This window comes from Leptinotarsa decemlineata, unplaced genomic scaffold (genome assembly GCF_025532065.1).
Source record: "Leptinotarsa decemlineata unplaced genomic scaffold, Ldec_3_MD MMD2_tig00026307_RagTag_RagTag, whole genome shotgun sequence".
NCBI lineage: Eukaryota > Metazoa > Arthropoda > Insecta > Coleoptera > Chrysomelidae > Leptinotarsa > Leptinotarsa decemlineata.
In genome coordinates this window covers 5,067,493-5,083,247 of record NW_027412681.1, presented here as the reverse complement: position 1 = coordinate 5,083,247, position 15,755 = coordinate 5,067,493, and the positions used below count along the sequence as shown (strand labels likewise).

General features: G+C 36.0%; 1 protein-coding gene across 3 annotated transcripts in view; it reads right to left on the bottom strand.

Annotated features, from left to right (window-relative positions):
- The window catches only part of LOC111507147 (oxysterol-binding protein-related protein 3), a 40,801-nt gene that overhangs the window by 13,406 nt on the left and 11,640 nt on the right, over nt 1-15,755 (bottom strand). For 2 of the 3 annotated variants that reach the window (XM_023162409.2, XM_074180910.1), the window contains exons 3-9: nt 11,289-11,583; nt 7,789-8,003; nt 7,395-7,562; nt 5,779-5,962; nt 3,533-3,771; nt 2,086-2,344; nt 275-645 (exon numbers count right to left, since the gene is read on the bottom strand). In XM_023162409.2, the coding sequence (XP_023018177.1) occupies nt 275-645; nt 2,086-2,344; nt 3,533-3,771; nt 5,779-5,962; nt 7,395-7,562; nt 7,789-8,003; nt 11,289-11,583 (1,731 nt within the window). The remainder of the gene's footprint in view (nt 1-274; nt 646-2,085; nt 2,345-3,532; nt 3,772-5,778; nt 5,963-7,394; nt 7,563-7,788; nt 8,004-11,288; nt 11,584-15,755) is intronic. The other variant, XM_023162410.2, reaches the window with a different exon arrangement.

The following is a 15,755-nucleotide window of genomic DNA, read 5'->3' as shown; positions in this document are numbered from 1 at the left end:
AATTTGCGTTCAGGTATCTATTGGTGTGTGTTGCAACCATATACCGTGTGGCCTAGTGTACCGTCCGGCTTTTTCATGATCAAAACCTTGAAAGTTATTGGTGTCCATGTGACCAAATCACAAAAATAAAAGAAAGCTTTATAATGAAGTACTTATAATTGTATTTATTTCTCTTTTATTTCTTATTAATTACTGAAAGTAAAGCACTCAGCCTAAAAATAATCCAGAACAAAGAAAAGAGGCGAGTCCTATAAAAAAATATGCTACCACATACCTGCTCAGCGATGAAGCGGAAACCCTTGTCCTCCCTCGTACACTCGTACGTCTCACCGAGGAGGGGATTGAAAGGTTTGTTTCCGGCCCGGCTGAGGGTACTCGCGTAGGCAGAGACAGCGAACGCCGCGATTTCCACCATCCTCTCGTAAGGATCGTCTATGCCTGCGGCTTTGTCCAGTAGCTCAGAGTACTCGAGCTCCTCACAGAGTCTCTGCAGGACATTTAGGGGTTCGTTTAGGGCTACCGGCATGCTGATTTGAGAGAGGTCTTTGCCTATGTTACGACTGAGTAGGTTCCACAGCGACAGGCCTTCTGTGATGGGGCGAGGGACGGGGAGGACGGTTCGGCGGCCAGTCAAACCTTGGCTTTCTGTAAAGCAAATAATGATAATTGAGGATTATTTTCCTTCAGTGACTACATATATTATATAGGTTCAATCAAAGTATAAGATGTAGTAATAGCTTAGGATGAAATTGAAACTACAGACACAATACACTTGAAAATATATATTCAGTTGATAAAGTGTTGAAAATGTGGTGTAGGTGAACTGTAGAATGAAGAGATTCAAAGTAACATCGATGAAATGGGAGTGTACAGTTACTGTCCAGTCATTTTATGTCGATTTAGGCCTGTATTTCGGAAAGTTGACATACCCAGCTGTAAATTTGTATAAACTTTGTATTTTGGCATCATAAAAGTATTCTCAGAATTCACATATGATTCGACGGCCGCAACTTCAAAAATTGGGGGGTCAAAAGTCAAAAAAACGACATTTTGTACGTTTTTTGCCAGTATCTCGTTTCCAAAGGGTTTTATGCTAATTGTATTCATCATCAATATTGTAGAGAAGTAAATTCTCTACAACTTTTGTTTCAAACATTTTTTCATACGTTGAATCGTTTTTGAGATAGAGGGCAGCGCGAGCGCAGATTAAATATTTGAAATCAACTGGTTGTCCAGATCGAAATCAGCTCATTTAAGGTTTATAAATTATTACTTAATAAATAATTATAAATTATTTTCATTTTTTATTAACAAATACATTATATTTAATTTTTTTTTCATTAATGAACCGATCTATGAATTCAATAATGCAATTTATTCCTGTATTTCAAAAAGTCATTAAGGGATATACTTTAATTACATTTCAATTGTATTATCTTTTACTGTATCAACCAGTTGATTTCAAATAAAATTTAATTTGCGCTCGCGCTGCCCTCTATCTCAAAAACGATTCAGCGTATGGAAAAATGTTTGAAACAAAAGTTGTAGAGAATTTAATTCTCTACAATATTGATAATGAATACAATTAGCATAAAACCCATTGGAAACAAGATATTGGCAAAAAACATGCAAAAAGTCGGTTTTTTTTTTACTTTTGACCCCAAATTTTTGAAGTTGCGGCCGTCGAATCATATGTGAATTTTGAGAATACTATTATGATGCCAAAATACAAAGTTTATACAAATTTACACCTGGGTATGTCCACTTTCCTAGGCAAATCCCCTAAAATGACTGGACTATAAGGCAGATAGAAATTAGCAAGACGTTGGAATGCTTTGATGGTCATATTGATGATTGTATGATTTGATGGACAAGAAAATGGACTTTCACATACATTATAATTATATTATAAACAAGGCAACAAAAATGCTGGGCTTTATTTGTCGTACTTTCCCAAGGACTTCCATTTGGTCACCCACTTATGAAAGTCATCCCCTTAAAGGGGGGTACAAGTTAAACTTTGGAATATCGTGGTATAACCCCCACAGCACAACTACTGCCCTGAATCAAAAACCAATTACCTACCTCCGGCCTCCATACTGTTCGCTGTGTTCATTTCGGTGCCCAGTTCCGACTCGGAGCTAATGCTCCCTTCTCCGCTCGACAACGAGCCCGCTTCCGAGCTGCTCTCTGACCTCGTGCGCACCTCGGACTCCTCCTCTCCGGCTTCATGGTCAGCGAATCGGGGCGCTTTGTCAGTCGGCAACTCTTCGGCATCGAAAAATTCGGTCGCACTAACGCAGGAAGAGCTGTAGCTCAGCGAGACGTTGTTAGTCCGTTGTTGCTGATAGAAAAAAAAAGCGGGTGAAAAATGAAAAATCTATGGAATCGGAATACGATTTTGGTGGATCTTGTCAAAAAAGTACAAACAGATTTCTTTTAGAAGTTTCGAGTTTTTTCATGTCGCTGAACTTTCATGTAAAAAAGGTTTAGGCACACTATATGACTTCTTCTCATTCAAAGGGAACTAAATGCTAATTTTGCGGAAATGAAGTTTCAATTTTCTTCAGTGATGTATATGCCAAGGGGAATCTGGACCTAAAGGAGTTGTGTGTCATCTTTTGTTCTTTAAAGTGGTATAGACTATGTATTCTTTATCATACTTAAAAACAATCTTCAGTCTATGGAAAAAAACAGTTTTGTTATTTTGAAAAATACTATAGTCGAAATTATCAATCTTTTAAGAGAGGAGAAAGGTGGGAAAAGTCAGAGGAGGGAGAAAGAAAGAGAGAAAAGATAAAAATGAAGAGAAAGTAGGGAGGAAAGAAGATATAAAGAGAGGAGGAAGGGCAGGGAAAGAACATATAGAAGTGAAAAAGAAGAATAGAGAAAACATAAAAGAGAGTAAAGAAAAAGAGAATAAGAAAGAGAAAAGAGAAAAAGAAGATAGAAAATTAAGATAAAAAAGATGAGAGGGAAGAGACAAGAAAGGGAAGAGGAGAGAAAAGATAAGAGAGGTTGGAAGAGAAGAGAGAGAAAACAAATTAGAAACCCTGCAAGAATATTAGACATCTATGGGGGTAGTTTTTAAATACTTTTTGGTAACTATTTCATATCTTCTTTAAACTTGGTCATATTCAAGTGATTTAGCGATGCAATAATTCAAATAGAAAGACTGGTTACGTTAGGTATCGATTGGGTACCTATGGATTGAAAATAGGTTAAATTATGTTTATCCTTTGATCAGCCGTCGTACCCATACCAACAACTGTCAGAATTCAAAACTTTCCAGCTGCAGATTAACGGGGTTTCACTTTTTAACGTGCGATTCATATCACGGAACCTGTCTGCTGTTTTTACTCTCGAATACAATTACCATAATGAAAATTTACCGATCCCAAAAAATTGTTAAGAAAGCTTCTCTCTTATTCTTGCAATAAAATTGCTAGGTTATTATAAAAGTAAAGGGTAACAACACTGATTGAGCCCTTAAACACAAACGAAACCCACAATAATGGACGGGCCTACTTACGTTATCAGACAAGTGTTCCACCGACGACAAATCAGTCAAATCCGACGCTTCGTGAATCCTGACGAGCCTGCTCCTCAAATCCGAATTCTGTTGGAGAACCTGATTCAGATTATTCTTTAAATTTACTATGTTTTGATTACTAACGCTAGCAGGAACTTGCACTTCTGTTTCTAGGGCAGACTTCAGCCGTTCTCTTTCCGTGCTCAAACCGAAAGTGAGCGTTTTCATGCTCCCTATAACTAAAAGAGAAAACGAAACATAATTTATGTATACACCATGTTTCACATATGGAATGAAAACTGTTGAAAAAAGTCTGTAAATAAATCTTATTTTCCATATTCCCTATATCACCAAGAAACATACTATGTACCATTAAAATAATTACAAAATGCACGAGGGTCATCATTCATTCTGTTCAAACTTATTGGTATATAACATCTCATTTTTCCACTTTTCATTTTATACTCTTTGCGAGACAAGTTTTAACTTGTAGATTATAACATACCAATTATTTAAATTTTTATTTTCACAGATCTGAGATTCTTCTGAGCAGTTTGCAGTAGTACTACAAATAAATCATAATCAGAATGTGGACACCTATTCAAAGTCCATATTGTTTATTTTTGTTCATGTTACCATTAGGTATACAATAAACATCAACTAGTATTCTTCTTCTTTTGTAATACTCGTGTTTCTCATAGTGATTAAAGTAGAGTAAGAAGTGAGGTAATTACAAAGACATCTATTTTTAGTAATGTCATACTTAGAATCGGTGGGCTCTGTGTATATGTTTGAAGGAACTGATGGAACAGGTGGTAACATTGCCTGGGTTGTGAATTAAAACCAATTCTATGTGTGAAGGATGAAATTTTGAAAGAGCTTTTCTGTGCCTCACTTGATTAGAGAACATGTAGTGGTGATTAGTACATTTTTTGAGAATCATCAATCAAAATAAATTTAAATTTTTTGAATTCTGCCAGACAAAAATCATCAAAATCACAATATCACAAAAAATCTGGCTAGCTCAGCTGATAGAGCTTAAGACTTAATCTCAGGGTCGTGAGTTAGGGCCCCACGTTGGGCGCCAAATACTTGTACCGTTTCCTTACTTGTAACGCAAGAAAGCGCTACCTGTGCCCAGTTGGAATGACTAGCTCTTGATTTGCGAAGAAGAAATTCAATTATATGTGCTGAAAAGGGTTACCATTCGGACGCAAACTACGGAAATTTCAGGAAAACTTTACTCCTTTTCAACACTAGTCACTGTAGACCAACTTAGTTACACCAGGATAAGAGACACTTCAATAATACTAATAAAACAAGGAATACGGTTTACTTGAGAGTTTTATTAGGATTTTGCTTCCCTACCTTTGAAATGAATGAAAATATTAAATTATCACTATCGAACATAAATTGTCATTGGATAAAGAAATCAGAATGTTAAGTTCCTAAAATTTTCTACTCTTTCCAATGGTTGCTTTAATAGGAAATTTAACAAAATACAGGGTCTTACCCTAGAGTTTAATGCACTGAACCTCAAAACTTCTGATTGAAATCCTATTTCCAGCTGTTGTTTTATTTTAAATTTTTGGAATCCGACTGATAACCAAATGATGCAGCTGAGAGGTCAGAAATTTTAATTGTTTTCTTATCAAGCACAGGAGTATAAGACAAGGCATTTAGGGAAGGCCTTAATATACCTTCCATTGTTGTAGTATTTGAGAAACCTTCCTTATCTTCAAAAAAAAACGTTCCCACATTCTCAAGCAACTCATAATTAGACCCTAGAAAATTATTGTATAATGATATTGAGTTCCTAAAATTCGAAGAAGGTATCAAAAGAAAGTCATTTTTGTTGAGGAAAACAGAGTTTTTTAGCATTTTCCTTGGGTGTATTGAAGAAATCTTAGATGGTCATCAAAAACTAAAGAAGGTGCTTCTTGAGATTCACTGAATGTGTAAATTTTCACAATACTATACTTCTTTCCAATGCAAGTTCAGAGTGAATACGGGTGAATGTATAACCTAGAAATGTGTCTATTTGTGATTCAAATCTGCAGTTTAGTATGTTAATAATCAAGTCCTGTCCACCGTTGGTCAGTTATTATTGACTTATTGGGAACTTCTGCAAGTCATATTCAAATTACTTAAACAATTTTCTGTTTAGACAGATCTTGCCTTGTAGTTGAATATAACGTAGTGAACAGTTGAAATTGGCTGAATTTTTTTTTTTAAGTGAAACTAACCTTGCTTGGCCAAAGTGATGAAATCGTCCCTCATTTGATTTTCAGCTGACAGAGATATTACATCTACATTGCTTAGGCTATCGGGCATTGGTGCGCTAACGGAGGCATTCATAGGAACAGGCAAAGAACAGGTGTTTGTAGCGTTGAGTTGTGGTGCGGAAGCGGCAGCGGAAAACGAGTTTGCCTGTAAAAAAACAAGTCAATTCAATTAATGTCGAATTCGGCAAGGAAATGTTTACACTGCTAAATAACCACAAATTATTATCATTAACTTATGATAAATCATCATTTGTATTCATCACACAAAAATGTTCATCTTATAATTTAAATCAATCTATTAAGTATCACAATAAAATTATGAACTATTCAACGTCTGTCAAGTTTTTAGGGCTTTACAAAGATGAAAATTTATCGTGGATTGGAAAATCTCCCATAATTGGTAAACTCAAAAACTTCTTGACAATAAAATATTCATTTCTCTTTAGTTCATTCGAAACTGCAGCAGTTGATATTACTTTGAAGAGCAGCTTCATGAAATGTATTTTCAAATTATATTATAAGGAACTACCTATTAATGTATATAAACCCAAAAATATATTATACATATCAATGTTATACAAACTCAAATGTTGGACCTTCATTCATCTGGCAGAAAACAAATTGAAACATTCAAATTTGATTTTTGAAGTGAGGATTAATCAACGTAACGAATCAATGCCTAAGGCATTCAAAAAATCTAAGGATTTTGAATATTGGGTCAAATATTGGTAAAAAATCTATTCATTGGAGTGGTTTCAAATTATGCAATAATTACAAATTATACGCATTCTTTCAAAAGTATCAGCAAAATGAAATTCAAAGAAAATCTTTGAAAGAATCTGTTATTAGTACCAATATTTTATAAATTTCATAAATTTTTTATTTTAGCACGTTAGTTTAATATCTTTTTGCTCTTTTCGAAATTGTTATTTTCTTCCTAGCATAACTATCATATGTTTCTTGGGAAATTAATCATTATTACTATTACTTAAATTGAAGGGGTTATATTTTTAGAAGTGATTAATTTTTGGGAAAGAGAGTTTTTGGCTTTCTACTATTCCATCTCGATAAAAAAAAAAGTGGAAATCTTACAAAGAAACGAAGGAAGTAAATCAATTTGAAAACAAGTTTTGTTTTCAAATTGATATTTACTCCATATTGATACAAAAAAAAATGTGGACATCTTCCAAAGAAAGAAAGGAAGTAATCAATTTGACACATTTTTTTTATCAAGATGGAATAGTAGAGAGCCAAAAACTTTCTTTCCCAAAAAATACTTGTGTTATCATTTGTTTAAAGGTATGATTTATTTGGTTTAAAACAATTAATGTTAGTCCTGATACCATTTATATGCAAAAAAATCAATAACTGTTTGACAACTGTCACAGAAAACCCTTTTTTTTCTAGCATGAGAAGTATGTCGAAGATTAGAAGAAGCTCTGGGACTATTTTGAAGACAAAATCAATATAGACGTCTAAATAAAATATTTTTCCAAACGAAAATTTACGTTATTTTGTAAATATTTCTCGTATATACAAATCCTTTTACATATATACCTATAAATAAATATACTCACAGAAAGAGGTGAAGTATTATCAGTATCGGTGCCAGTGGTAGATTTGTTCCCACTAAACTGGATTGTCAAATCGACGCTACCTCCTTTCGAAGATGAGGACTTTTTCTTTTTCAAACCAAATTTCCTTCGATCCTTCTTAACGTTCGGAGACAAAGCTTCAATAGCTGTCTGAAAATGAACATACTTGTTTAGAAAAAAAATTAGCAGAATGACGATAAGACTAACTGTAATACTGATAGAAGTTTGTGAAATCACAAAAATCGAGTTAAATGTAAAATTAACAGCATTTCCAATTTTCGGCATTTTTATTTACGATCATAAATCAGTTACGAATTTAATGGTAGACATAGCATTAGCCTGAAAGACACGTATTCATTCAAGAAAAAAAACTCACCTCTGCCACAATGGGATTGCTGCTTTCGATTTGTTGAAGAAGTCTGGTGAGTTTCGTAATATTTTGTTCAATTATTGTAGCATCACGTTGATACTGCTCTATATTAACCAGGGATTCCTGCATCCATATGCTGAGCCTTCCGCCCCCGTTAGGAGGTTTCAGGCCCCTAGTTAAACTGCCATCGCGACTCAAAATTTCGGGTGTCCTTGGAATACCTAGAAAGGAACAATTAACTGTGTTTGCAAATTCTGCATTTTGAACGTTTTGAATTTTAATAGTAATTTCTGTATGTAATATTTTTTTATGAGTGAAGGAATAACGGGGTTTTTAGTCGAATAGGCTTTAAAAAAACTTTTTCAATTTTAACGATTTGTCAATCTTTCACCTCTGAATGGATACTTCTTCAGAAAAAAGTAAAATTAGTTTAAAACATTTCAAAATTAACAACAGAAAGAAAAAAATTTGCAAAAATCAGACATTAATGTTAGTGGTGTAAAATTTCCACATCAACAACGTAAGCCCTTTCATCACTTTCACAATGGAGAAGGAAGTCCACAACGAATTGCCGAATTGGTGAAGAGGACCGACACTAAATGGGAAACATCTGTATACCGAAAACCCACTCACACAGGACAGTATCTGAACCAGGAACCCAACTTTCATCAATCGACTAAGAGAGGAATCATCAAGACTCTACTAGACCGTGCTTTCGGGCTCTGTAATACAAAGGAAGGTCTCGAAAAGGAACTAGGCATCATCAAAAATGACCTTTATCGAAATGGTTACAAAGTGATGGTGGAACAGGCTTTAGACAGCAAGAGCTCCACACTTGTACTTCCCTACATCAGAGGATTGTCGGAAAGGATAAGAAGGATTGGTCAAAGTATAACATAAGAACCTGCTTCAGATTCGGAAACAATATCCGTAGCAGCTTCACGAAAACCAGGCCACCAAACGCGGACTGCGATTCCAAGAATTGCATTTACCGGATTCCCTGTGAGTGCAGAAAATCCTATGTCGGTGAAACTAAGAGGCCATTGAAACGTCGCATTACCGAGGACAAAAAAAGCACATAGCAAGGGGAAACCAGCAAATCAGGAATAGCAGAGCATGTTTGGACCCATTAAAATAACATCGAGTGGTTCCAAGCTGAGATCATACACAGAAAGGAACACTGGTTTTAGTCTTCAACTAAAAATCTCTTCTCTCCCACACTTCCATAAAATAGAAAACTGGCCTCCAAGTACTGATCCCTGAGGGACTCCACAAGTACAGTATCAGTACGAACTGGTTCACCTCCGATATATCCAGATTGTTTCCTGTTGCTCAAATAATTTTGAAACCAATCTGAAAACTGATAATATAGTTTTGTCATCTGCAGTATCAAATGCCTTTCAAGTTAAATGATACAAGGAGGTATACTTTACTGCCTTTGTAAGTCTGTCGCAACGTCTAAAGCTGCTGATTCTTTCACGTGATCTGAGAAACCCATCTTGATGACCGTGCTCTAATATAGAAGTTAATTTTGAATATTATTAGTGAGGTAGATATTGATAGTTTTCATTATTTTTATCATTTTTCTATATTGTGAGTTTGACCATTTTCATTTTTTCCAGGAATGATTCCTGTATCAAAAGATAGATTGGTTGATTTGACTGGAGTTTTTCTATCATCTAGCTAGATTAGATCTCATTTTTTTTTAACTTGAACTGATATCAAGAACAGATTGTGCTAATGGTATACCAGCAGCAAGATCTAATCCAGCCCTAACAACATTTTCATTTGGTGTATATTTGGTGCGCTTTTTGTTTATCAGACTGTTAATGTGATTCATTGTTGACTCTGAGGTCATGTTCATAAAAACTCACTTTAGATATTATTTGCACATTTCAACATTTAAAGTTTAACACAATTAATTTTTTGAAATAATAATTTGGATTAGTTTCTTGTTTCTATCAACGGGAATTTTTATTTCAGGATCTTGTATAAATTAAAAAAAAATGTTTTTTCTGAAACACTGTTAAGTTTTTCATGGTTTTTCCAAACTTACAAATAATTCATCCGGAAATGTATAACCCCCAAAGTGAAAAATGCCAGTACTCTTAAATCGTCTACTTCCAATGACCCATTCACTACAAATGAAAAGTTCAACAAAGTTCACGATAGTTGATTAGCATTACACGAAGTATCTATATAATGACTTCGTTATCAGACAATAAATATCAAACCCATAAAGGTATTGTTCTGCATACTCATGCACTTTCTTCATATTGTACTGATTTTGAATAGAATTATGACAAATGAAGTTGATATTTACACTGCAAACGATCTTTAGACACCTTGGAAAGAAATTGGAAAAAAAATATTCAAATATACTCACCACGAAACCTGTCAAAAAACCTGAATAATCCACCAATCATTATTAGGAGTACCTTATCTGTGCCGCTATGTACTATTGCCATATACTAGACAAAATATTTGAAATAGAAAAATTTGTTTTTTTTTCTGATCACATTATGCTCAATTCTCAGGATTTCTTAACCTCCAAAAAAACGTTTGTTTTTACTGATTCGTCATAAACGTCTCTCGTCAGTCGACGTGTTTCCTTGGCTTTTGGTTTCGAAATGGTAAATTTATTCCATAAACATTGTATCAACCATTGTATAGCTTCGAAATGAATAAAGTTGAAAGACATTTGATACTAACAAACCAATAAAGATGTAATTTTCATTTGACGATAGTTCAAAGCATAGTTGGACTAAAAAGTAGTGTTTTACTATTAGACCGGGAATCTTAGAAATCATTAATTTGTTTGAATATAATATGTGATTAATAAATAATCAGTAATTTTGAGTGGTTAATTAATTATTAAAGCTTGAACTCAATGAATCACTGTAAAAATTTGGGCATTTTTATTGACAGTAATCTGATGTAAGAAAATAATGTTGCTCAATTGGTGCAAATCATTATGTATTATGTAACACTTTGATTCTGTCATAACTAGAGTATTATGTAATTTATTGGCTTCACTCTTGTGTATTTTTTGAATCTCTGTAAATACAATCACATTACCAGTAGGTTTATGTCTACAAACTGGTTTTACTTCTATTAGAGATTCATTTTGAAAATGCCGTGTACCCATATATTTACCATTCGGTTAAAAATGCCACATTAGAGTGACAGTTATAGAACAAATACTCATCGTAGAGCAGTAGTAAAATAATGTGTAACAATTTTAAACGTATTTTGAACAGTATTCTTTTGAACTCATAGTTCAAAGATAAATAAAATTTGTTTTTATAAATATTTCAACTTTTGTTTGATATTCATCTTGCATTTCATTGATTTTTCATTTCTCTCCATACAGTAGTTTCTCAGGCAAAAGTTAAAATCTCATCGCCCCACGTTGGGCGCCGAATTTCGCCCGTTCCTCAAAGTAATCCCTACACCACTCCCAACAGTGATGCCACGTTTCCCTATAAATCTCGAACTCTACTTACTGTGCAACCCATCCATAGGCTTGAACAAAGCTCCGACGTTCGTACCATACGTCAAAATGTGCTGTCTGAAGAGACGATGCGCCGTCAACTGTTGCACCCAGTTGGAGAAAGCATCGTCACTCTTTGCTTTCAAGTGATAAATGAACTCTTCGGCGTCTATGTCGATGCGTTTCCTCTTCTGCTTGGTGGAGATGACCGAAAGACCGATATCGAGGGTGCCGTGGATTTTGCCCTTATTGATTTCCGAAGGACCTTTGCCGTAGATTAAGATTCCTTTATCGATGATGAAATATCTCTGAAAAGCAAGGAAAATATATGTTGTCACAACAAGAACTCATACTATACACCTAATTTCTAATTTATTTTTCGACTTGGATTACTTAACAAAAAGGCTTGCTGAAAGTCATATTTTCGTCTACTGACAATTTTTGCCACTTTCAGTATTTCTGGAAATTACAACGAATGGAATACCGTGTATATCGTTATATTTTTGGATTCCTTTCAATTTTCTTTATCCAATATATCATATGTGATTTTCAAATGTCCTTTCATCTACATTGATATCTTTCGTTTTAAAACCCCTTCAATATTATTCAAATGACCCAACAACACGTATATACTCATTTTGCAGTTCTAATGTTACTGTTTGGTCGGTCGGTAGCCAAGCGGTTCGGCGTGGGTACTTTGTTCACTCACTCGAATTGACTGCCGTGTTGGTCGGTGGTTCAAGCCCTAGTCTGAACGATCGATCTTCACTTGCTATCGTCCAACCCGTGTTAGGAATCACACGTTAAAAGGTAAGACCTTGTTAATCCTCAGCTTGCACAAGTTTCGATATAAACAGATTTGAACCGCGTTCATCAGCTGCTCGGGCAGCCGCCCTGAAGAGAAATGCTCCAATTCCTGCTCTCTCATAGTCACGGACCATGCAAAGAAGGGGATCCAAACTCCTGACGACTTTACAGGCCATATCCAGTACCATTCTGTCATGTAAACACTCCAAACTCAAAAGTCCACGGCCTCCCTGTTGTTGGGAGAAGTACAACCGTGGAACGGACGATTTGGGATGCAAACTCCTATAGAGATGCATCATTTTTCGGGTCTTTACGTCGAGTTGATACAGCTCTTCCCGAGTCCACTTCACTACTCCAAACAGATCTGTCGAAGTTTGTGCTGATACTTGCCGCGGAGAGAGTTCTTCATTGCTGTTACCTTTTGTGAGTGACGTTGTTCCACCCCGAGATAAGTATACATCTCTCCGGCATCCAAATGGCGTAGGATTCTTCCATCTACGAGCTGCATATCCTCTTCGTAGTCCCCGCATCGTACTCTTTTGAGATGGATCATTGCACATTTGTCTATCCCGAATTTCATACCGATAGTATGCGTTTACTCTTCCACCACCCTCAAGGACTGATGGAGATCCTTCTCTCCAGAGGCATAAAGTTTAAGATCATCCATGGGTGACCTTGTGCCTCCGGTTTCCGGGGGTGCCACAGTTATATCCTCGGGTATTTCTGAGCGCAACGGATAATGGCAATTGAGATGCAGAAGAGAAGGGGTCTGAGGGAATCGCCCTGAAATACACCCCTTCTGAAAGGGACCCACCCTGTTTGGACTCTGGCTTGACCAGATGTTGTGGTAAAGCGAGTTCGCCAGAGTGGTATCAGTTGTTCAATGCATCTCACTATTTTGTCGGGTACCGCAAAGCATCTGAGCAAATGCAAGATGATCTCATGCGATATTGTATCAAATTCTTTACGGTAATCAATCCTGGCCATAGAGAGGTTGCGCTTGTATTATATAGTGTCCTGCGTTACACGTCTATCGATGTGAGCAGGTTCTCTTTACATCCAGCGACTTCGATGACCGATGGCATGGATTATGTTGGCTTTGAGGACAGCTATGGTTTGTGACTTATCCACATACACCTGAAACTTAAGAAAATCCCACAAGAAAAAGTCTAACGGGATCAAATCACACGATCTCCGTGGCCAGTTCACATCACCTCCACGTGAGATGACCACGTCCTCAAATCGCTCGTGCAGAATATCCAATGTGGCGTGAGCTGTGTGGCACGTTGCGCAGTCCTGTTGAAACCACGTGTCGTTGGTGTCCAGACCATTCAATTCAGGCCAAAAGAAGTTGAATCATCGACCTATAGTGCTCGCCGTTAACAGTGATGGCCTGGCCAACGTCGTTCTCAAAGAAATATGAACCGATGACGCCGGCAGCCCAAAATCCACACCAAACAGTGACTATTTCGGGATGCTTTGGACGCTCTTGTATCTCATGTGTATCTCATTGGTATCGTCCCAAATTCGACAATTTTGTTTGTTCACGTACCCATTCATCCAGAAATGGGCATCATCGCTGAAGATGATTTTTCGATGAAAATTAAGGTTAGTTACCAACTGCTCCAGAGCTCATTCAGCGAATACACGTCGTTGTCTATGGTCTTTTACCTTCAGGAACGATGCTTGGCCCTATCTTATTTCTAATATATATAAATATTTTTTCATTGAGGGACTTCGAAAATAATATAACTTCTTTTGCAAACGATACAGCATTAACTTTTGTCGTCGGGAACACATGGGAAGAAGCTCATAGAAAGGCGGAGGTAGGTATAAATATAATTTTCCACTGGCTAAGTAATAATTTATTGAGTGTCAACGTCAAAAAAACTAAATGTATTGCATTTTCATCGACAAAGAAGGATCAGCCCACTATTAGAGATTAAAATCCATAAACTAACTTGCCAAAACGATAGACTCCCTTGCACTTGTCCCTTCATAGAAAAAACTGAAACAATAAAATACTTAGGGGTCCTAGTAGATCAGTGCCTTCGTTGGAATGATCATATTGACTATACGGTGAAAAGATTACTTAAGCTAACTTACAAATTTTATCAGCTCAGATGTATAGTCAGTAGAAAAATGTTGCTTACTGTATATGATGCCCTGGCCGAGTCCATTTTACGGTATTGTCTAATAATATGGGAAGGAATAATCGAATCTTCCTTGCGTAATTTGGAAATGATCCAAAACTCACTCATAAAAATTATGTTCAGAAAGAATAAATGCTATAATACTCAAGCATTATATGAAGAGAGTGGAATATATAGTGTAAGAAAACTGTATACTTTCCGTTGTATATTATAGACAGCCAGTGTTACGAGTACATTTGTTCAGAATATATAAAGTACTCGTTTACACACTTCTCAGATTGCAAAGGTTCCATGATGCTGACTCCCTCACAATCAAAAATTCATTATATACATTGGACCAAAATTGTACAATTCTTTACCGCCGTCACTAAAATGTATCAGAAGTTATATCAAATTGAAAATAGAATTGAAAACATTTATCAATCACAACTACCACAGGTTGGAAACAATACTGGATAGTTGACTAATTCACCATACTGCAATCACTCAATACAATGTCACAAGCTGTTGTTTTTATATCTTCTTTCGTACTTGATGCTCTTATTATACTGAAAGACTGCTCATCATTTTGTTCGTCCTTCAAGGACTCCCCAGAACTGATTAGTAGGTTTATCTTAGTTTGTAAATGTATTAGATTCGTGGCTGTAACACAAGCTTGGCTTAGGTAGCCATGATCCTTCATAGATGTAATTTATAGTTCTGTAAAATAAGCTCTAATGGTATATATTTTATATATCTGAATTGAATAAATTTTGATTTGATTTATTTGAGTTCCTGGGTCAGTTAAATTTTGTACGGGTGCAGGCTCAAGTCACGACGCAAGATTCGCCAAGTTGTGGTCTGCATAAGGCCGAGTTCTTGTGAGCGACGCGAAATCAACTGCCTCGGATTCTCCTGCATACTCTCACAGACAGCGGCGATGTTTTAGGTAGATCACGCGTTTCCTCGACATACGGTTGTTGGTCGATCGCTCACTGAACCAATGGACTCAAATTTATCCACCACATTGCGAATATTCTCTTACTATGTATTCCGATTGTCCCCCCACCTCAAGAAACTTTTTAAAAATCTTTCAAATAAAATGTAATATTCTTGGAAATTATGTGACTTCTCTGAAATAACAATTTATAATAGTTTATGTGATGGAATTGGCCGATATTTAATGAAAATCCATAACTTATTCAAGCAACACTTCATTGGGAGATTTCCAGTGTCCAGAACAACAATCATTTCTGGCGATCGGAAAAAGTGTTTATTCTGGACTGACGAAAGTTGATCGAACTTCTTTCCTCTGACTAATCATCAAGAAACTGGACTTTCTCCTGTCGCTGACCCGGATGAATAAGTGAGAAATGAATGAATTGAAAATTAGGATATCATTACAAGGGTTACAAGGTTATCTGTGGCAGTTGACCTTTAAGATAACTGATTTATCTCCCCACTTGTTTTCGAGGAGGTAAATATTGCCTTAACAGTTGTAACAAAGTTTAAATTTACTCGTATCTTCTGACGTTTCTCTC